This window comes from Rhinolophus hipposideros, assembly GCF_964194185.1.
Source record: "Rhinolophus hipposideros genome assembly, chromosome: 14".
NCBI lineage: Eukaryota > Metazoa > Chordata > Mammalia > Chiroptera > Rhinolophidae > Rhinolophus > Rhinolophus hipposideros.
The window spans coordinates 59857078-59881453 of NC_138060.1; the positions used below are offsets into that span (position 1 = coordinate 59857078).

General features: G+C 38.2%; 1 protein-coding gene across 5 annotated transcripts in view; it reads right to left on the minus strand.

The window, feature by feature from the left end:
- SETD2 (SET domain containing 2, histone lysine methyltransferase) overlaps positions 1-24376 on the minus strand; it is a 110715-nt gene that overhangs the window by 8444 nt on the left and 77895 nt on the right. For 4 of the 5 annotated variants that reach the window (XM_081073205.1, XM_081073204.1, XM_081073206.1 and 1 more), the window contains 5 exons: positions 16200-16248; positions 12790-12973; positions 8757-9426; positions 5849-5983; positions 3575-3714 (listed from right to left, as the gene is read on the minus strand). In XM_081073205.1, coding sequence (XP_080929331.1) covers positions 3575-3714; positions 5849-5983; positions 8757-9426; positions 12790-12973; positions 16200-16248 — 1178 coding nt within the window. The remainder of the gene's footprint in view (positions 1-3574; positions 3715-5848; positions 5984-8756; positions 9427-12789; positions 12974-16199; positions 16249-24376) is intronic. The other variant, XM_081073208.1, reaches the window with a different exon arrangement.

A 24376-nucleotide genomic window follows, 5' to 3' on the forward strand; every position in this document is an offset into this window, starting at 1 on the left:
TTGGATCAAAATAAAACAAATCACAACACATTCCTCATAATCCATGGCCATGTGAGAACGTTCTTTGCTTCAGGAACCTTCTCGTTTATAGTTGTGCCCCTTTGGTTTAATCACTGACAGCATGGAAAAGATGTACAGGTTAAAAACTTGTGCCCTCTACTAAAAATATTCTCAACTGACTGCAAAAAGAAGGGTTCAATCATGTTAACTCATTGTATGTTTATAGTTGTTTTGAAAATAAGCAAAGATTTTTTCCCCCCAAAAAAAGCTAGACCTGTGAGGTAATAACTGGAAGTACGGAAATTCATGTTCAGGAGTCTAAAGTCAGCTGTCACAGGGAATGCTGTAAGGGAATCACTTAATATGCCACAAGCCTCCAAAAAGTTACCCACACCTCTGGCAGGTCAATCCTGCCACGACATCTTCTGCTCTTCTGTTTTTCCACCGCAGCAGTCTTTAGTCAGCAACTAAAAGGCACTTGATGTAAATCAGTTCTGCAGATGATTGTGAAAATAGGCTTACCTCTGACCAATGCAACTAATGAAAAAATGGGCTCAAGATTTCTACTGTAATCAAAGAACCACAAGCAGCTGTGGGTTTATTATAGAAAGTGAGCAGACAGGGAAGTGTGATGCTCTTAGGTACTAGCTAAGGAAAACTACGAAAAAAGATGGAAAGACACACGTATAAATAAGAAATACCATCTTTTTTAATTTTGGAAAAGTGACAGTATATTTGTGCTTTTGAAAACTTTGTGGTATTGAAAACACAAAGTTCTGGTAAAATTTGTAAATAATGGCGTAAATTTAAAATCATTACGCTTTCAGTCAGCAACATAATGAGGGCTTGTTGTATAAAGGTATTTTATAGAAGTAAGGAAGGCCTTTCTAAGTAAAAAACATGAAGGAAAAATATTTGACTTTGAAAATTTTAATCTTCTTTATGTCACAAGACATTACAAAAACATCTGCAATACCCCTGATAAAGAGATTTAACAATGCTGACAGAAAATGGGTAGATGCCCAAACAAGTAATTCACAGAAGACACAAATTGTCAATAATTAATGAAGATGTTCCACCTCAATAATAAAAAAATTGGAAATGAAAATAAATTTTCTCTATTAGACTTCATGATGAAAAAGGCACTTTTGTTTACTTTTTGTGGGAGTCTAAATTGATACAAACAATTTTTTAATGTAAGCTGACAATAGTTATCAATTTAAAATGTATACATCTTTTCACCAACAATTCCACTTCTAAGAATCTACCCCAAGAAAGTAGTAAGACCAGTGCCTGTAAGGATGACCAGGGTTAGAGTTACATATAAAACAGTCCACACACAGTTAACTAAGGGTGGGCTAGTTGGTATAGCCATACAAGAAAGCAGGGCTTGGCAATCTTTTTTCTATAAAGGATCAGAAAATATTTTTGGCCTTGTGGGCCATGTGGTCTCTGTCACTACTCTGCCACTGTGGTGTGAAAGCAGCAATAGGCAATTCCTACAGAAAGGGGTATGGCTGTGTTCCCATAAAATTTTATTTGCAAAAACAAGTAGTACATACAGGCATGGTTTGCTGACCCTGCAGCAAAGTATCAGCAAGCATTAAAAATAACGTAGTTCTATATTAATTGACAGAGTTCTATAGATTGGTAAATAAAGAAGATTACAAAACATGCACCCAAACAATTCATGTAAGATTATATACTGATAAGCACACACACATACTCAGATAGAAAACACATACTAGGTGTGATCAAACACGGTGAATGTTTAAATTTAAAAAAAATTATTACAATAAAAGACACATTGCCATTAATACCCCTCAAGCGGTTCTGGAAGTCCTCTTGTTTTTTAAAGATTTTACTGGGGAAGGGGAACAGGATTTTATTGGGGAACAGTGTGTACTTCCAGCACTTTTTTCCAAGTCAAGTTGTTGTACTTTCAGTCTTAGTTGTGTAGGGTGCAGCTCAGCTTCAGATCCAGTTGCCGTTGCTAGTTGCAGGGTGCACAACCCATCATCCCTTGCGGGAGTCAAACCAGCAACCTTGTGGTTGAGAGGACGCACTCCAACCAACTGAGCCATGTGGGAGGCAGCTCAGGTCAAGGTGTCGTGTTCAATCTTAGCTGCAGGGGGTGGAGCCCACCATCCCTTGCGGGACTCAAGGAGTTGAACTGGCAACCTTGTGGTTGAGAGCCCACTGGCCCATGTGGGAATTGAACTGGCAGCCTTCGGAGCCTCCTCTTTCATGAGTGTCTTTTGTTGTGCAATCGTGGCTGCCTCGATGTCCTGAATCATTTTAACTTTGGGGAAGAGCCAGAAGTCTCACGGTGCCAGATCCGGTGAATACGGTCGTTGAGCACACACCGTAATGTTTTTATTTGACAGAAATTGCTGTATATCAGAAGCGATGTGTGACACGGAGCACTGTCATGATGGAGGATGATTATGACACACTTTAAAACACACCTTCTCTCAACCATAGTTCACACCTGACTGCAAGGAACAAGTTGAAATTTGTCACACACTGGTACTAAGGTTCGATGCGCCACTTCCGTATTGAAGATCCCTGCCTTTCCATTGGATGTCACTCAGCAGCAGCATTCACTGTATTTTGTGATCACAATGGAAAGGCTCTGTGTCATTCATCGCTTCTGGTACGGCAATTTCTGTCAAATAAAAACATTACGGTGTGTCCTCATCCACCTTATTCACCGGATCTGACACCGTGAGACTTCTGGCTCTTCCCCAAAGTCAAAATGACCATGAAAGGTAAACGTTTTGAATTGATTCAGGACATCAAGGCAGCCATGACGCACAACTAAAGACACTCACGAAAGGGGACTTCCACAATTGCTTCAAAAAGTGGCAAGAACCATAGGATAAGTGTGTTCAAAGCGAGGAGGAGTAGTTTGAGGGGGATTAATGGCAGTGTGTCTTTTACTGGAATAATTTTTTTATTTAAACTGTCATTGTAGTTTTTGATCACATTTTGTATAGTCACATAAAGCATTCTGTGTAAAAGATATTTTTTAAAAATTTCTAAGAAAAAGATAAATCGGGTTTTTTATATATAGCAGGAGTCATCAAACTATGGCTCGTGGGCCAAATCTGGTCCATTGCCTATTTTTGTAAATAAAGTTTTATTGGAACACAGACATATCCATTCATTTATGTATTGTCTATAGCTGTTTACACAATAATGGCAGAATCATGTAGTCATGACTGAGACTGTTTGGCCAGCAAAATCTAAAATATTTATTATCTGGCCTTTTACAAAAAAAGGTTTGCCCATAACCCAATATCTGCAGTATTAGATGAAGTCATAACCAAGGGTTTTTTTAAACTCCTAAGTTTTCTCCAAAAGAGTCTTTCAGATTAAAAATACACCAAACATACCTAAAAAGGATTAAAGTCTAAGATATGACATAACATTTAAGATGTGATTCTGGAAACCCAACAGCCCTCAAGCGCGGTGAACAGCCAATTACATGCCATTGCATAAAATTCCCCTTTCCGGTGGCAGCTTCTTTAACTGAAAGCTGATCTGGGGATGCCCACACGGCCCTTCTTACCTTGTGATCACATGGTAGTAATAAATCTTCCCTTCTGGATCTCGCGCTGTCTTCCAGTTGGGAGGTAAGACAATGGTTTTTGGTTTTGGAGGAGAAGGGGGTGGCAGATCCAGGAGATTATTTGTCACAACCATTTCAGGCTAAAAAGAAACACACACACAAGTTCTTGATCAATGACATCTCTTTTAACCTGGCTGAAAAGGACAAAAATAATCTACTTACGCAGTATGTAAAAACATACATCTACTTCTTCTCTTAGAAAATATAAAGCAAAGGTACAATCTGGGAAATGATCAGAGACAGTATATATGAAGAGCTTTTTCTCTATCAGAAAATTGACAGTTGGCTCCACGTTCACCATCTAAGACATCACGCCAAAAAATATTCAGCAGCTCATTATCTACAGCAGTATTTTTCAACCTTAAAAAAAAACAATGCTAAACGGCATATATCAACCTCAGGATACTGATTAACTGAATGTACTTTAGATATAGTATCTCTTTTATAAAAAAAAAAATTGAAACACCAATCTAACACAATATTAACATTTATCCATATTTTTCTGTACTATTCTGTATGTTTGAAACCTCGTATTTATATTTTAAAAAACTGAATGCTACATTTTGAAACTCATAAAAGCCTCACAATTACTGTATGAACTGAACTGTATGTCCCCTAAATTCATGTTCAAACCCTACCCCCCAATGTGACAGTCGTTGGAGACAAGGTTTTTAAAGAGGTAATTATGGTTAAATGCGGTCCTAAATGGGGCCCTAATCCAACAGGACTGGTATCCTTAGAAGAAGATGAAGAGACATCAGGAAACACACGCAGACGCAGTGAGAATGCGCCACCTGCAAGAGGAGAGGCCTCAGGAGACATCAAACTTGCCAACACCTTGATCTTAAAACTCCTGGCTCAAAAACTGTGAGAAAATTAATTCCTGTTGTTTAAGCTACCCAGTCTGTGGTATTTTGTCACAGCAGCTCTAGCAGATAATAATATAATCGCTATAAGGATATACACCCTTAATTGTTCATTCTAGGTAATAAGCCAGTTAACAGAGAATAAGTTTTCCCGTTTTACCTTTGCATGAGGATTTAAAGAGGAACCTGAGATCCCAGGCTAAGACAAAAACGTGTCCACTTTTAGGCAAACATGGGTCTTTGCGATCACTGCTTTGTGCATACCCCCCTAATCTCTATTTCACATAGCTGTTTTGTTTTGGCTTTGCTTAATTTCCACTTCCTCCATTTCCATAGTCCTCTATCTAGCCTGTGACGTGACCTCTTTTCCCTAAGCTTTGGTGTCATTGAATATTCCAAATCATTTGGTACTTACTAAATTACTAATCCTTTTCCAATCTGGGAATGCTTCTTTTTCCTCCTCAAACTCTTTATCTGCACCTTTCATGACACTGAACTCGGACTATTTTAAGTATCACACACTATGATCCTCAACTCTCTTCCTAGAATGTCAGCTTCGAGTGATAGGAATTGAATCTTTTGTTTGTATTAAAAATGCCAAGAAGGGCCCAGCTCACAGCAGGCCCTCGAACACCTGCTGTCTTCCTCCCAATTGTTTCACATGCAGTCTTTTTACTCCATCTTCACCACCTGTCCTACCTGTCCGACGTCACCATCACTGTTCAGATTGCTGCAAGAGCCTTCTCCAGAACTGTAAGTATTCTAAATTGCTAATCTGTTCATGTTATTCTCCTGTTTGGTTTCTCAACGGCTTTCAGTACTAGGCCCCTATTTCCCATTTCATCCCCAAACAACACTTCATCAAATTTCACCATATCCTTCTACATATGATACAGAATAACAAAAGCTTCTCTCAATACATATTGCACAACATATACAGAAAAGTACAGCATTCAATTCTATACTCCTAGTCTCTGGTGTCTAGTACAGGATCATACAGGATCATAAACAATGATAGCTAGGTCTAGAAAATGATTATTTCAAAAATTCACAGCAAAGTATAAAAATAGGTCAGTCAGGTAAATTACAAATAAAAAGGTTCCTTCTAGGAGCAAACTATGTATCAGTTAATATAGCTGTAAATTCCACAGAATTTTTTTAAAAAATTGACAAAATGGATGAGTAGCTTTCACTCAGGATGCGGTGCACAGGCACGTGACTACAAAAATTAAAAAACTAAATCTACAGTGAAAAAAACAAAAATAAAAACCAAAACAAAAGTAAACTTTCTAAAGATAACGTAAGGTAGGCAGCCAATGAGAGTTTCATCAACCAAAACGTTTCTTACTGGCTGTAAGGGCTGAGGCTGCCCTGGAGCAACTATTGTAGTCACGGCCGCGGTTGGCTGAACCACCACTCCTTGTGGGTGAGCTGTGAAAATCTGTTGTCCCTGGATGTACTGAAGACTTGGCTGGGCATAACTCTAAAAGATAAAATGAAGAAATTCATAATTTATACTTTCGTAGCTCTAATAAAGCAGTAAGTAATCGACTTCCAAGTTGGCATAATCTTTCATTTGGACGTACAGTGTTTGAAATTCAAACTGTCAAAAGGTAAAGGGAAAATAAACATTGTTTAGGGTTCTATAGTCTCTGTCCAAACCAGCTGAAAACCACAGGCCAATGCCAAAACCAACAGAGCAATAAAAAGGGGAGACTGCCTTGCAGCCCCACTGAAAAATACGACAGATGGACCTGCACACTTGTGAGGCAGGATGTGCCTGTCAAATCTCGCCATTTGCTGGGGGGAAATCTGCAGAAATTGGCTCTCCCCTTCAAGTAACTTGAAATGATACAAAAGCTAACTTCTCAAACATAAATACAGTCTACAAATATGCTTAAAATGTGACTTGCAATGGGAATTACAAGATAACTCTAAGGAAGTCCAGTATGTTAGAGAGGGGAAAACAACTGTTCTGCTCCCACTTCTAGAGAGAAAAAAATCACTATGACTTTATATATGAGTCACTTCACTTTATAATGTGACAAATTAGTCTAAGCACTCAAATTTTTGAGATGTGATTCAGTATAATTTTGAGATGTGATTCAGTGTAAGGTCACTCATTAATGTCATAAGACCACTATAAATCATGTGGCCTCATGATTTGAGCTTTTATGTTTAATAAGCAGTTGTGACAAAAAAAAGGAATGGTCACCTTCTAATAACACATCTATTTCAAATGTCAAAATGTATCATATACATACACGCACACAAATTTATATCACACCACATAATATTTCATTATCAAGGTTATTCATATCTACAAACTCTCAGTGGCCCATCTTGGTATGGTTGATACTTGGCTTAAATGACACAGACCTCAAGGCTTCCTCCTGGAGGTCAGATCTTTGGGCCCGACACCAGATACATGACCTTGACTAGCTGCATTTCACAGCCCACTAATGTCAATACTCTCTTAGTATTATTATGGTAACTGTTTGAGTAATAACTATAATTAAACCTTCAAGGTAAATGGTGCTTTAAATCTGTCATTATTAATATCCATTATATCATGCAAACCTCAACCACTCTGAGGCATTCTGCTCATTTTATAGTAGAGAAAACTAAAACTGAAGAATATAAGTGCCTGTCTCCAGGGCACACAGTAAATGACGGACTTAGACTCAAAACATACAAACAACATGCTCTAAGCTTCTCATTACCCAAAGCCCAACAGCATCTCTACTCAACAAATCTCACAGGGAAGGGAACCATCCTAGTTCATTTATCTACTACTCTAGCACACATAAAGTGTGGTTAGGGAGTCAATAAATGACTTTTTGGTGGGAACAGACCGGAAAACTGGAAACAAATACAATTGTGATGCTTGATTCTTAAGGCTATGTAGGTGTATGACTGAACCCTAGAGAAACCTTTTGATCAGTGGGATGGAAAAACAGATGCTATTGTATAAGAACTGCCATCTGCCCAGTGAGCTCTCTGCTGAGGAATGTTTGCCAGCTCTCTTCCGTTGCTGTTGCATGGGCTCTAATACCTAGGTTAAGAACGTACTTTAGGAGTAGGAATGGAACAGAAGCAGACCATTTTTCTTTTATCTGTGATACACAATCTCAGGAACAACTAAAAAAAGAATGCCTTGGTCCAAGAAAGAATATAGCAAGACAGTGGGAGAAGTTAGGACCTAAGAAATGTGTTTAAGATCCCTAAACATGCAGTAAAATTGACACTTGATAACTAATAATGACCATCTTCTTACTAGCCTTATTTAGCACTATAACATTCATTTTAAGCCAAACATAAAAACATACACATACACAATTAAGTATAAGACTATTCAGTACAGTGCTATTTATAATTATGAAAAAGAACTTTCAATTTAAATGACTACTCCAGAAAAATAGATTAAAAATGACCTTCAGCAAATGAGATATTATATAGCCATTAAAATGTATACGTATATGCATGATTGATTGCATGTATGTATGAATGTATATACACACATATAAAAATACAGAATAATTTGGAAAATGGTTAAGAATCATGTTATGTAGAAAAACATGGGGCAAAATCTTTAAGTCTTTAAGATTACAAATGTATAAAATATATAATCGTGGTTAAAGAGATTATACAAAATGAAAGTAGTTAATATGTTAAGGTTTTAGGAATCAAAGCAGAACACTGTCGTGACCTTTCGAACCAAATTTTGATGCCGCTTCATCACAAAAATACTAACAGAAGCAAGCATTACTGATCAATACTTAGTAACGACTGCAGGAAAGAACCCTGGGAACCTTTGCCATCCACAATTCACCTTCAAGGGGCGATGAAGAGAGATGGGGGAGAGCGACATAGGAATGTGGTGAGGATCATGCTTTATACAGTCTTCTTTTTTTAAAAGCCTAAAATGGAGCCCTTTGTTTTATAGGGGGGAAAAAACAACCTAGATTAAAAAACACAAAAATACAACTTGAAATATAAAAATTGTACACTCTTAGCTGAAGACTGAGCCAGAACCACCCAGCCAAGCTGCTTCTGAATTCGTGATCCACAGAAACTTTAGAAGATTATAATTACCTGTCTTAAGCTGCTAAGTTCTAGAGTAACTCGTTATACAACACTAGATTACTAGTATTGATCAATATACAAAAGTGATCAACAGCAGGCCTTCCCTGCGTGCGTCTAACATCTCACAAACAAACTATAAGACAGGCAAGAGAGGTTCTCAAATGAGTTACCTGCACAATTGGTGGAGTTGTCTGTGAATAGGGTGATGTCACACCATAGACAGTTGGACAAGTCTGTCCTTGATAATATATGGTTGCTTGAGACTGTGCAGGAGAGTACTGCTGCTGTACACTGACGGACTGTTGGTTTGAATCCCAAACACCATAATTCTGTCCCTGGACTGGGCCTGGGGCCGGCACTGGCAAGACAGCAACGCTAGAGTCTTGGTGGACCACACCGTCACTTTGGGCCACATACTGTGAACTGGAAACTTCAACAGGGGCTGTCACATGTGGCACCACTGGCACAGGTGGAGGGGCAGCAAGGGGTTCCGTAGAGTGTCCCACCAAGGGCTGAGAATGATCATAAGGAGCGGGAGAACACACGGGGTCCATGCTGGGTGTGGGGAGGAGCACCTTTCCAGCATTAGGGTTGCTGGGATCCACATAGGCCTGCATGGGATAACCTGGTGGGTAGCCAGCAAAGGGGTGATGAGGGGCGTTGTAGCCAAGAGAGTCATAGGGGAGTGGAGATGTCATCCCCAGGTTCTGCATCTGCTGCTGCTGTTTCTGAGCCTCCCGCTGAGCCACTTCTTGCTCAAACAACTTCCGACGCTCCTCTGTAGAAAGTTTATTGCGGTCTTTAATTCGCACTTTCTTTTTAGAAGTTGGTGTATCATACCTAGAGAGAAAACAGTAAGAGCATCACAAAAAGCTTTTCCCTAAATTACAGATGTAATCAAACCACTGATATGTGTTATCACTCAATACTAAACAATTAACCACACCTACTCCAATTGGCACTGGTTAAAAATCATACTCAAGATTACTTAAGGAGTCTTGCAGATAGGAGAGAATCCCAAGGAAATAGACACCTAGAAGAAAAGAATAATTTTATCCTATTCTCAGATTCTAGAATTTCAAATTAAAGATATATATAGTGTCCTAAATAGATTCTTCTTTATAGTTGGGGACAGATCTATACATACAAATTCTGAAATTAAAACAGAAACCAAAACCTAATAAAAGTTACAGCATTTGATGTATGTCTGACCACACACACAACAAATATCAACAAAGCATGAACATGCAGACATACAATTATGGGGAGTAAGATATACTCTGTGCAATATCGAGTATAGTATCTTACTGCTAAGCCTATTACTCTGTGATTGTTTCGATAAGTATCCCCAGTAGGCCCCCAAGTAACCATCAGCTTTAACATTCACAAGAGAACTGAGGGCTTAAAATTTTTTTTGCGTGAAGTTCTAAGGTCTAAATTAAACTTCTGAGAAAGTGCTCTTGGCAAAAAAAAAAAAAAATGACAAAAGAGCTTCATGGATAAGGACACTAACATTTATCCAAACAACACAAAAGATGTGGTCTAAAAACCTCTAAGCTGCACATTTCCTTTAAATGTAAGTGTTAGTGAGGTGGCAGTACCCTTAGCTGCCTGGCAGAAATAAATGCAAATAGTCTATAAAAAAGAGCACCTTAAATCCAGGCCTCAATGAATCCCCACAGATAAAAGTTCTAAGAACATGATTCCATTAAAAAATAAAATTACGTGTATGATTGTAAAATAACATATACGTAAACAAATGAGAGGAAGAGATCTAGAAAGACTGCTGATATGGAATTCTCCAACACAAACTACAAGAGACGTTTTTAATATGTTTAATGAAATAAAAGAGGCTATTGAAAATATGACTAAGGAACAGGACCATAAAATATTATCAGGCAATTTGAAAAAGAACCCCATGAAGCATCTAGAAAGGAAAAAGAATGGAAATTAAAACTCCATTATGATATAAAATCGAGCATGTACATACTTGACAAATTAGCAATTCTATTCATATACCCAAGAGAAATTTTTGCACATGTACACCAAAAGAAGAATAAATAGCAATAAGTTATTTATCAGACACAGAATAGTTGAAAGTAAAAGGAAGACATACCAGTTAAATCCTACCAACAGGAAGATAGCATACTTCTATTAATATCAAACAAGAGACTATAAAGCAAATCTCAATGAAATTCTAAGAACTGGTATCATACAGACCAGTTAATGGCAATTAAATTGGAAACTTAACAAAAAGAAATTTAAAGACACTGCAAATCGTAACAGTATTTAGAACTAGATTATAATGAAACTGCATTGTCAAAGGAGTACCTCAAGTGCTACTACTTAATGGGGAAATTTAAATCCTTAAACATATTTATTAGAAGAGAAAAACACTGAAAATTAATGAGCTAAGAATCCGAATTACTCCAATTAAGAAATTAAGAACACAATATAATAAACCTTAAAAAATGGAAGGAAATGAAAACAGGAGTAGAAATCAAAACCAAGGTTAAAAAAAACGTACTGGCGGTATTGCTAGCAAAGTTAACAAGAACAAGGCATAAGGATTAGAAAGGAACAACAAAACAAATTCGTATAGTAAACTGTTGACAAAGACAAAAAAGGGCTAAAACCCTATACTCTTGAAATTAATAAGAGTTACATATGGTTGCCAAACATGAGATCAATATACAAAAGTCAACTGCATATCTAAACACCAGCAACAAAGTGAAAATGTAACAAAAAATTAAGGTTCTCAGAAAAAGACCCTAAGATATAAACAAAGGGATTCATGAAAACCTTTATCTTTATCAAAAATATTAAAGACCTAACTAGACAGAGAATATTCAAACACTCAACTTGAATATAGGAATAAAAATACTCAAAATTGTAAAGATGTCAAGTCTCAGAATCATCTCTTTGGGAGGGTGGATGCGGTGGGAGTAACCTGACAAGCAGATTCAAAGGAGAAACAAGTTTGAGAAAAGACATGACATCCATAAGATCAAGGAGGGATTTCCCTACTTGCCATCAAGACTTAATATAAGCTACAGTCACTGAGCCCAGAAACAAATCCTCCCATATATGAAAACTTGGAGAAGATGCACTGCAGATGGAGTGGGCATTCCTTGGAGGAAGGGTGGACATTCAAGTAAATGGTGCTGGGACAATTGGGTATTCACTTAGAAAAACATGAAACCAGATCCCTACCTTACAACATATATAAAAACTCGAAATGAACTAATATAAGGACTTACATCTCTTTTAAAAAAATATATATATCATCACCTGAAGAGTAGAGAAGAATTTATTAAAACACAAAAAGCACTCACCATAAAGGAAACATACAATACACATGATATATGCAATTAAACCATAAGTAACAAATTCTGTATATCAAAAGATACAGAAAAGTCAAAATACAAGCCATAAGATAGGAAAAAATACTTGCAAAAATTATCACCAAAACAGAATTATATTTAGAATGTATACAGAAAACTCCTTAAACTCAAAAAGACAAATAATTTAGTAAATGAACAACAAAGATATTTCCCAGAAATGGCCAATTAAATATATGACAAGATGGTCAATCTATTCAATAATTAGGGGAATGCAAATTAAATCACGATGAATTACTATTACATACCCAAACAGCCCAAAACTAAAAATTCTGACAACTGCATTATATAAATGCTATACCTCAATTTTTTAAAAGGTAAATTTAAAATGTAAAAAGAACTTGTCTAGAATAAATATTTTCTAGTCCCCACTGGGTATATTATGTGGCCTTTTTTCCTACTAGCAGGACAAAGACAGCCTGTGACACAGGGATTAATCAGCATTGTGACTGGTACGGTACAAGATTCACTAAAAACAGTTCTGACTTGGGAAGAATTACCACTATCTTTGAAGAGTCACCTCCCACCAACCTCAACACCCCTTTAAAGAACAAATCTTTGGCTCCTCAAAAAGCATTTAAATATTATCAGGGAGAAACCATTCAAGTACCAAAATTTATTATTAGTCTTCACAGCTATTACTACTGTCAAATGAAGACTGTCTCAATATTTATCAGTGAAGTTTTATGCTCACTCCAAGAGAATATACTTAATTCCAAAAGCTCTTGGTGTACAAAATCAGAAGTATATGATCTGGGCACTTTTTGACTTGCTCAGAAAATAACTCACACAGGCCACTTACCTGTCATCTGGCCTCTTTGTTCCACGCTCATAGGCAGAAGAAGGTGGTGAGAGGGAACCCCTTCGTTTCCTTTTCTCTTTATTTTGAGTTTGCTTGTCTGGGTCTCTCTCTCTTGACCTGTTAGGAGTCTTTGGGGCAGTTGTTTGATCTCTGAAGCCAACAGCATCCCTTCCTCGTTCAGTTACTAAGGGAAAAGGGTTTTTTAAAAAATTTACTTGGTAGACTTTTCTCCATCTTGATAGTACATCAACCGTATAATAAAATTTCTATCTAACAAATGAATCTATAAACTCCTCCCTCATATACGGTCCTGAATCTGGATGAGATACAAGGTCCTGTGTGCGTGTGCACTCTACTTCCTGAACGCCTCTTCCGGAATGCCCCTTTCCGCCTTTTCCCACCAGTCTCAGTCCAAGCCTTCAACGTTTTTACCAAGTTCTGTGGAACACAGGCACGCAAGATATTCCCGTTACCTTTAGCAAAGCAGTCTGCTTATCAGTCAGAATGTAAAAGCCTTCGAACTGCCCCTGTAACTGCATACTTACAATTTGTAGAAAAGCAGCCTGGCATGTTAAGCATAAAAATCTCAACAAGAAAAGTCTCTTTAATTAAAAAAAAAAAAAAGGGATGAGACAACTTTTTACAAACTACAATTTCAAAAGAAAAACATTTCAAACACAGGAGATAATAGGTAATAACTCAGGAAGTTATCCAAGAGAGGTACATCTTCAAAAGAAGTGCAGCTTCCTATTGACGGATGGTACTAACCCTTTTCATTACGTTTCTTTACGTCATGGTTCTCACTTACATTATCTTCACCCAATCCCCAGTCATTGCTCCCAAAAGCTGTCCTAAGACTACTTTTCACTGACCACGCCTCTAGTTTCTCATCTCCTTAAGTCTAAATCCCACCACCAAACATTTCAATATGTAAATTAGCCGTTGCTTCGTGTACCTTAGTTCTGCTACTTGATGAGTCAGATCACTCTCTTCTTACTTATTTATTTTTAAGATTTTATTGGGGAAGGGGAACAGGACTTTATTGGGGAACAGTGTGTACTTCCGGGCCTTTTTTCCAAGTCAAGTTGTTGTCCTTTCAGTCTTAGTTGTGGAGGGTGCCATTCAGCTTCAATTTGTTGTCTTTTCAGTCTTAGTTGTGGAGGGCGCAGCTCAGCTCCAGGTCCAGTTGCCGTTGCTAGTTGCAGGGAGCACAGCCCACCATCCCTTGCGGGAGTCGAACTGACAACCTTATGGTTGAGAGGACGTGCTCCAACCAACTGAGCCATCCAGGAGCTCAGCGGCAGCTCAGGTCGTGCCGTGTTCAATCTTAGTTGCAGGCGGCAGATCCCACCATCCCTTGCGGGAGTCCAGGAGTCGAATGGCAACCTTAGGTTGAGAGCCCGCGCTCCAACCAACTGAGCCATCTGGCCTCTGCGGAGCTGAGCGGCAGCTCATTGACTTCATTCTAGCTGTGGAGGGCGCAGCTCGCTGGCCCATGTGGGAATCGAACTGGCAGCCCCGTTGCCCAGAACTCACACTCTAACCAACTGAGCCACCCGTCCGCCCCAGATCGCTCTCTTCTTGAGGACAGAATTTCTTAAAAAATCTCTCCCTGCACAAAGCAGAGTCTCAATAAACACTAACTGATTGTTCTTTTTCTTATCTCAGAATAATGTGCTATCAGTTGTTTTTCCCCTGGCAGTAGTAGGGTTAGGTTTGCACATGTCATTCTCACAGTTCTTTTAGTTGGCCAGACACTAAATTTATTTGCAAAACACTTATTCATCTACAGCCACGTATGAGCATTTGTCAGTGAGAAGCTAACAGAATTCATCTATACCATATGCTGGTAGAAAATGATGTACAATTTAAACAACTGTTCCCGCTCACAAGGTATTAGCACAGCACCCTTCTATGAAGTACTATTCCCTAGTTTCATCTGTATCTGCTCATGACTACTTTATTTCCACCTTCAAAACCAGGTTCCTGGCCTTGGTGTTAATTTCCTTAAAATGCGATTATTTATTCACTATATCCTGGTAAAATAAGAAATGGAATCACACCAACAGTTCATATTCTGACTTAAGAGTATGTGAGGCAGAAGTCATTCTGTTTATTCAGGCCGATTTTCTCATATTAAAATATGAGGGTAAAGTTAGACTACATATTTCCCAAAGTAGTTCACAAATCTTGAAAGTTTAAGAAGTTATAGGCTTTTTAACTGCTTGACACTGAGGGGTAACATAGAAGCCAGGCTTGAATTATAAGCATTTCTTTAATCTAAAAGCCTGAGACCGAAGCTGGGAAGAGGGTCCATATACGAGGGAGAGACTGAAGTCGGCACATAAAAGGCTGCTTCCTGAAAAGATTCTAGTTGTCCATTCTAGACCATGACATACATCAACTCTCAGAGGGCCACATCAGACTAGATGTTTGCAAAATATTGTGTGTGTGTGTGTGGAGGGGACTCACAGGTCCTTAAGCTTTGACTATCAAACTAATGATTGCAACTCAGCGGGCCCAGAAAAGCCAGCCTCTGATGATCAACTCCATAGTAGTGCCACTGGTTTTATCAACCAGTACTGCCCAACTCTGCCTTGTTTCTTATGGGAAGAATTCTTTGCAGCCCCAAGTAGGATATTTATTTACGAAGAGGCTAAACCAGCAGAAGTAAAAACATCCAAAAGATACAACACTGATGCAAAGGACACCTCACAGATCTTTAATAAAATTATTTAACCAATTTAAGATTTAAGATTATAAAACACCCATGTCAAAAATAAAACACGATCAACTGGCTATTTCACTCTATTTACATGGGGCCAGTGCCAGAGGGGCTAAAGAGACCAATGACAGTCATCGTAATTGATATTATTGCTTTAATCTCTACACAAGTATGCTAAAAACATAACTAGGTGGGGTTAAAGCCCAGAAACCAGACCTCCACGGCCTCCTTGTTTTCTGTTCTGTAATAATGATTCTTAATCTTTTGAGGGGGTCACAGACTCCCAGAATCTGATGAAAGTCCTGAATTTTCCCTAGAAAAATGAATGTACACAATTTTGTATAGAAACATCTACAAGTAAAGACACAGACCTCTAGGAGTACAGGTTTAAGAATGTCTGCTCTAAAGGAATCAATGAATGGAAGAAAAACTACTAAAGGCCATGACTCCAAGGAAAGCAACAATAAAGGTAGTAGATATAAAGGGACATTTCCTTTGGCAAAAATTCACTAAGAAAGCATAAAAATAAAGGTTTCGAAACCTTTACACCAAATATTTCATTTACCTAATTACACACTGTCTGGTTTCAAAAACAGAATACCTCAATTTCTTATCAGTTATCTCTGCATATTTCCCCTAAAAATATTTGTAAAACCACATACATAGGGTAATTCTGAATACCTACTTGCATTCTCCTTTTCAGTTTGACTTTTCTTTGGAATTCGATACACTTCCTGCAAAAAAGAAACCAAAAGAAGGGTTAGTAGTGAGGAGTAGAAGTGGTGATTTCTGACTGATTTCACATGGCAACAAACAAATGGGAAGAAACAGGCTGGTATTTAATTCTTTCCCAAAATGTGACTTCTATTTGGCTTGAAATCCCAGTCCCTTAAAAACAAGTAAGAACATACAGCACAAACAGAAACATTTTAACATCTACCAGGCTTGTATGATTTCATTAGTCAAGTAAAATTCTAACTGGGGCATCATATTTCTGGCAGGGGTTCCTGATAATTTCTGTATGCCTTCTGCATATAAGATTAAGTCATCTATAGTTCCTTTACTGAGGTTTTTTTTCAGAAGAACAATTGTAACATCTCACACACCACTCCTACTTAAAGGGAAATAAAGGTTAGTAGTAACTCAGCTATGTAAAGAACACTTCAGAAAAATTACATGTGTAAAGACAATTCCTGCTATTCAGCATATTGTTCTATAAATGCAAAACAAGTTGGCTAATAAATGTAATATCTCCTTTCACACTGTCATTTTAAAAAAGGAAAGATAAATATTAGATCACTGTTGCTCTTGAAATAGCATCTAATACTAGACCAAAATTGTTCTTGAGAAATGTAAAGTCTGTTTTTAAGCCTTGTGGTGCCTTTTCTTGCTGAGTGAATCTAAGGCTTAGAAGCAGTTCTGTTCCCTGACAATCCTTCGCTGTTCTAGCCCATCAAGTAGCTCTTGGGCACAATGCTTCCTTACCCAGCCACCTTAAGTGGGCAAATGGTCAACCCACACATCCAAAGGTACATCACATGATACCCTCCCTTGATCTCATTAATATGGACCATACCTATGTGACCCGGTAACCCTATTTTTAAAATATTATACTCCTAGAAAAATCAAAGAACTCCTCTTCCCACATGATTGCTGGTTCTAGCAATATTTGTGGAAAATGAAAAATAACCCACGTGTCACACAACTGAGGAAGAGTCAAAATGTAACATTCAACTGGCATTTAAAATAACAAATGTGGACTACACATATACAGAGCAATCTAAGTGAATGTATACTTAAAAAAAAATCCTTCAATATTTCACGCATGCTGATAAATTATCTAATAATGATGATGATTGTTATAATCGATGTGCATTTATCCTGTGTGCCAGACATCATGCTAAGCATTTCCAATGCATTATCTTATATGAGCTTCTAAACAGCCCTATGAAGTAAGCACTATCATCTCCATTTTACAAATGGAAAAACTTATTCCAGAACACTGTTATCTTCTGTACTAGATGACACAGGAAATGGCTAACGGCATTAATTTAAAAAGCAGTACCATTTGGGGGATTTAGGTATGAATGTAATGGCATCGTTCATTCCCTCTTAGATTCTCTTTCCTATTTAGGACCTCCACTAGAGCTGTGATTCTCAAATCTGACTGCACAATTGGACCATTCCAGGAAACTTACTGAATCTAAAACTATGGCATCTATATTTTTCAGAAGATCCCCAGATGATTCTGGATTCCCAGAGAAGGTTGAGAACCACTGAGCTACTGGCTTTTCTTAACAGCCCTCACTCACTCCTCCTCACGGGAGAATGTGAGAGAAAGGCCTATGCACATGGACGCCTGTCCTCAGCTCAGAGCCAGCTGGGCTCTCCTCTTGGGCTTCAAGAGAGGGTACATTCCAATCCGCTCCTCTGCAGGATGCCGCAAGTCATTCAGCTGATCCTTGGTCTGCTTCTCAGAGGAGTTACCAATCTCAGGAAAAAGGAAGCAAGCCACTGATGAGCACCTACCCACACTAGGGAAAAACAGGTATTCTCCTTGTTTTATTATAAAAAGCTTGAAAATGACTGATGCACTAGGTACTCTGTACACTTATGCACTCCAAAAGATAACATGTTTTCTCAGGAAGGGTGATGAGAACAGACATATTGAGGGAAGTCTGTGTCAACTAAGGATTACACAATTAACCTAGTTAGTTTCTTTTCCATAAGGTCTTTGCATTGCAAACATTTATAGCAATTTACTACACAGACCTCAAGCTTGGGACCCATTCTGTGGTGGCTGTTAAGTAGCAGAGGAAATGCTTCTCAAAGATATATTCTTAATTCCATTCAAAAGTCTAGAGCACCTGCTAAGGGAAAATGTATTCTGATGCTCACGCAATGGATGGTTATTACCGACTAGAGGCCACGAGTGACTGACAATCCGTGTGCCTAACCACGGAGAACAAGTTCCATCAACACACACCTAAGCACTTGGCGTTACTAACACGATCCTCCTCTTCAGATAGTCAAAACTTCATATAAAATTTAAGCTAGAAACTCAGATTATCTAATTAGAAGCTCTGAAACGCAACTACAATTTCCGCAAGTTCCACAATAATGAAAACTGAGAAGAAAGCAGCCATGTGAAATTATGATAACATTTCTTAAGATCATTCTGTCTTGTGAATAAACGGCAATAGTGTTAGCCTACATGATGCGCAAGTCTGTTTGGAATAATGTCACACCTGCAGGTCATCGAACCCGCTACAGAAAATATTTATCTGAGCTGGCTTCATTCATGTTAACCCTTTATGTAAAATCACTTTACTCTGTTAAAAATTCTACTCAAGAGACTGGCATATTATGAAAGAACACTGAACTGAGTCAGGAGACCTGGGTTCTGGGACTAACCCTGCCCTCAGCAGGGCTAAAAAGAGTGGTTCCCCACTCCACCTAATATTCTTTACATATCACCTTGCTTTATTTCTTTGGTGCCTAGGTGCCGCTCCCAACGGACACACACTCAAATACACTCAAGCTGTAATTCTTCATGGCCAAGACTGTCTTACTCTTTGCTGGTCTCTAGCACCAGTAACAGTGCTGGGCATATAATCAACACTCTGTTACTTGTTGAATGGACCAAAGAGTGAAATTCTACTTCTGATTTGTAGAAATCAACCACATAACACTAAGTAAACTCAAACTATTGCATATCTCACACTTTTTATCACTAAACTTACACCATCATTCTCTTTCATCTCTGGTAAGAACACTGTTTACAGGCCTCACATATAGCCACAATAATTACATATTTCCAGGGTCAGACTCATAAGTATGCCTCTGCAACATTTTAAACTCTTCAATGCTGGAACAGCCTATCCTTGGCCAATCACTCCTCTTCAAGTCAAAGCTTGAAAATCAATCTTCAGATATTGTTTGATAAACACTGAATCATGGATAAGCTCATACAATACAAATGCATCCAATATCCCTATTATAAAAGGTATAAAATGTATGTGGAGATGCTATTTGTGGAAATATGGTTTGCTCATTTACATAACAAGTCTATGAATAACAACTATGTGCTAAAAGCACATAACAAGAGTCTCCGATGTTTTAGACCTTAGAGATACCCAGTACCTGTTGTCAAGGGTTCACACATTAACAATAATCCTGGCTGACACTTCTCACTATGTGCCATGTCCTTTAACTGCATTCTACTCTGACATCTCCAGAGGGGTATCACTGCTTTATCTACAGCATATACAAAACAGGCTCAGAAAGGTTAACTATCCCAATGTCATACAATAACACAGTGAGTTATATATTGGACTAGAATAGAAGCCTAGATTTGTCGCTGTCCAAAGCACACTCTTAACCACTATTACTATTACCTCATAAGCACTCAGGAAAAAAGGGAAAGTAAATACACACTATCTTAAGATAGGTATATGTGAAATGGTAAGTGAAACATAACAGAGGAATACTAAAACTGGTCTGGGCCTTGAGAGGACTGGGAAAAGCATCCTGAAGGAAACAGACATTTGACTTGTCTGGAAAGAGCACTAGGAGTTAGTTGCACATAGAAGAGGTGAAAAACAAACACGGAAGACTTAACACGTGTTTATTCCAACTCCATACTGAAGTCCTAAAAAATGACAACGGAAGAATAAAAACAGTATTAACTCCTCTGTAGTATCTTTTCTTTCTAAGAATATCGTGTGAGTACACAATGTGTGTTTGTTTGTTCATTTATTTATTTAAGATTAAAAGAACAATTTTATTCTAACATTAGGTACTGTCAGAGACATAAGGGGTCCCTCCAAATACTGCCAGAAGTTATTGCAAATACAAAGTAAGTTAGTGATGAGCAAATTATCAACGACCAAATAAATGGAAGCAAACGATGCCCAGAGAGAAGAAATGGATGGCACTCTATTTTAAGCATCTCAGAATGGCCAGTGGAGAAAGGTACTACAGAAGAAACAAGGGACAGAATGGTTAATAGGTTTGGAATTCTTTAGAAAATGGCAACAAGGGGGAAAACTGACAAGAACGTTTGAAACTAAGAATAACGGTATCCAATGGAATCGGCACGTCTGCGAGAGCACGGTTCCAGATTTCCAATGAGTTGGGACAGGGGTGGAACAACTACTGTGAGTGGGGAGAAGGTCCCCTGAGGTATGCAGACTGCAGGTGGCTGAGCGCTGGCAGGGGTGCAGGGAGGAAGACCTTGTCACCTCAAATGGGGTCAATGTATTCCCTTCAAGACTAGAGGAAGCTGACGTGGTGCGTCTCCAGGCAACAAAAGGCACCCGCCCAGGCCCCTCCCTAACAACTTGCCTGGTAGAAAGAGTTGCTGGTCCCAGGCCCTGGGAACCCAAGGCTCCGCCCAGGACGACTCCAGAATGTGTGTATATTTAAATATTTTATTCTATTCCATGCATTGTCCTTCATGTTCCTTTTCTGATGACACACACACGGCACACACACAAACTTTATCCATGAAATAAGATGCACTTAAAAAAAAAAAAGACACCAAGAATAAGAACAAATTCTTGGTAAGTGAAACTACAATAGGAAAAAAAGGGCTGAGTGTTACTCAGAAAGCAGAACAGAAAGTCAAGAAGGAAGATGGGAGATTGAAAAATAAAATTACAGGGTAAGTGCTATAAGAGTACATCTAGTAACAGGTATAACAAGAAAGCCAGGAAGGCGGGCACTGAGGTGAGGAATTACCAATAGAAGAAAATTTTTCAAAACTGAAAGATATGAGTCACCAGACGGAGAAGGCTCACAGCACCCACCACAACAAAGTAACTGAAATGGCATCAGACTTCAGAAGCAAAACTCTAAGCTAGAAAATGATGCAGTGGTATCTTGAACATCTTACAAGAAAATTTATTTCGAAATAATTATATGATCTGCCAAACAAGCATAAATAGAATAAAGGTATTTTTCAGATCCACAAAGTCTCATAATTTTATCTACCAGAAAAGAATGCTAAAGACCAAGACTGCGGAGCGTCTAAGATTCAAGACTCTCAATTCTGTGTCACACATCTCATCAACTGTCTAGTGTACACTGCACCACAGTAGGTACTTAAAAAAGACCTACCAATTCCTGAAAGAGTGATGGAAAAAATTTGGAAAGTTAATGTAAATGAATTATCCAGCATATGATACAAGCAATATTGATACATATATGTAAATAAATTCAACAACTGGGTATGCAATATAGATCACGTAGTGCATCTCCACTTTTATGCAAATAACTGGCAGATGGTGGCTATTTAAAATAATACCTTCAATAAATAGTGCTGGGGGCCGGCCCGGTAGCTCAGGCGGTTAGAGCTCCAGGCTACTAACTCCGAAGGCTGCTGGTTTGATTCCCACATGGGTCAGTGGGCTCTCAACCACAAGGTTGCCAGTTCAATTCCTCGAGTCCTGCAAGAGATGGTGGGCTGTGTCCCCTGCAACTAGCAACAGCAACTGGACGTGGAGCTGAGGTGCGCCCTCCACAACTAAGACTGAAAGGACAACAACTTGACTTGGAAAAAAAAAAGTGCTGGAAGTACACACTGTTCTCCCAATAAAGTCCTGTTCCCCTTCCCCAATAAAATCTTTAAAAATAAAAAATAAATAGTGCTGGGAAACTTGGACAGACACGTGCGAAAAAATGAAGCTGGACCACCTCTTTACACCATATACAAAAATAAATTCAACATGACTTAAAGACTTAAATGTAAGATCTGAAACCATAAAATTCCTAGAAGAAAATATAGGAAGAAACTTAACAGACATTACCCGGAGTAAGATTTTTACTGATGTATCCCCTTGCGCAAGGGAAGTAAGAGAAAAAAATAAACATGTGGGATTATATCAAACTAAAAAGTTTTTTCACAGCAAAGAAAACCATCAATAAAACAAAAAGGGATCCTACTGAATGGGAAAAGATATTTGCCAATGATATATCCAATAAGGGGTTAATATCACAAATTTATAAAAAAAAACTCACTCAACTCAACTCCAAAAAAACAAACAACCCAATTAAAAAATGGGCAGAGGACATGAAGAGACATTTTTCTAAAAAGGACATACAGATGGCAAACAGACATATGAAAAAATGCTCAACCTCACTAACCATCAGAGAAATGCAAATAAAAACCACAATGAGATACCTCCTCACCCCAGTCAAAATGGCTATCATCAGTAAATCAACAAACAACAAGTGCTGGCACAGATGTGGAGAAAAGGGAACTCTTGTGCACTGTTGGTGGGATTGCAGATTGGTGCAGCCACTATAGAAAACAGGATGGAGGTATCTCAAAAATCTGAAAATGGACCTACCTACCTTATGATCTAGCAATTCCAATACTAGGTATCTATCCGGAGAAACCCAAAACTCTAATTCAAAAATCTTCATGCACTCCTATGTTTATTGCAGCACTATACACAATAGCCAAGACATGGAAACAACCGAAATGCCCATCAGTAGATGACTGGATTAAGAAACTGTGGTACATTTATACAATGGAGTATTACACAGCCATAAAGAAGAAATCTTACCATTTGCAACAACATGGATGCACCTAGAGAACACTATGTTACATGAAATAAGTCAGACAGAGAAAGACAAATACCATATGATCTCATATGTGGAATCTAAAGAAAAGAATGAGTGAATGAACTAATCAGAAACAGTTTCGGAGACACAGAAGAAAAACTGAGGGTTGCTAGATGGGAGGGCGGGTGGGGATAAGGGGGATGGTGAGGTGATTAGAAAGCACAGTCAGTAAGCACAAGATGGCCACAGGGTTATGAAAGTTAATTTGGGGAATGTAATCAATAATGTAGTCAAGATTTTGTAGGGTACCTGACGGACACTTGTCTCGTCAGGGAGACCACCTCAGGGATGGTGTAGATGCCTGATCACTGCACTGTACACCTGAAGCTGAAGCTGAACAATAATGAATGTCAACTACAAGTTTTTATACACACACACACACACACACACACACACACACACACACTTACAAGAAGCAGAGTACAGCACTAGGAATAGAGACAGTGGAAATGTAATGGTTCTGTGCAATGTCAGAGGGATAGTGGATGGGGGGAGGGGGGTTGACACAGTGTGAGGGATATAAATGATAAACATCTATTACTTTGTTTTGTGCACCTAAAACTAATTAAAAAAATAAAAATAAAATAATACCTTATGTAAAAGATCAGAAGATATCATTCAAAACTGTCATAATTTTGAAAAAAATTATCTTCCAACAATACTGTCCCTAACAGAAAAGTTTAGTTATCTGGAAAAAGCATTTTTAGAGTGATTGCTATAATTGGTAGTAATAATTTTTTATATTAAAAAAAAGATGGATGTTTTGAATATGGGTTATTAGGAAAATAATAAAGCTATCAATAGAAATGTACATCAGAAGATGAAGAACCAGCTTATAAGAGAAAAAGATTATGACCTGAGTCTGGTGGGTAAGTGGAGAAGAGAGCGAACAGAAAGCTGAAAATAGAGATCTGAAATTCAGGAAACAGGCTAAGACAAGAGATTCACAATTTGGGAAAATCTTATATGATAACTTACATTGTGCTACTGTAGGAGATTGCCAAGAGAGAAAGTACATAGAGAAAAATACCCTAATTTGAAAGAAAATAAAATTTTAAAAGGTGGAAAGTCTTTATACTTGATTCATACAGTATATTTTCTATTTCTTAATAAACACTTGCTAGCATTCCCACTTCTGGGTGAATATCCCAAGGAAATGAAAACAGGGTATTGAAGAGAGATCTACACACTCATGTTCTTTGCCACATTGTTCATAATAGCCAAGACACGGAA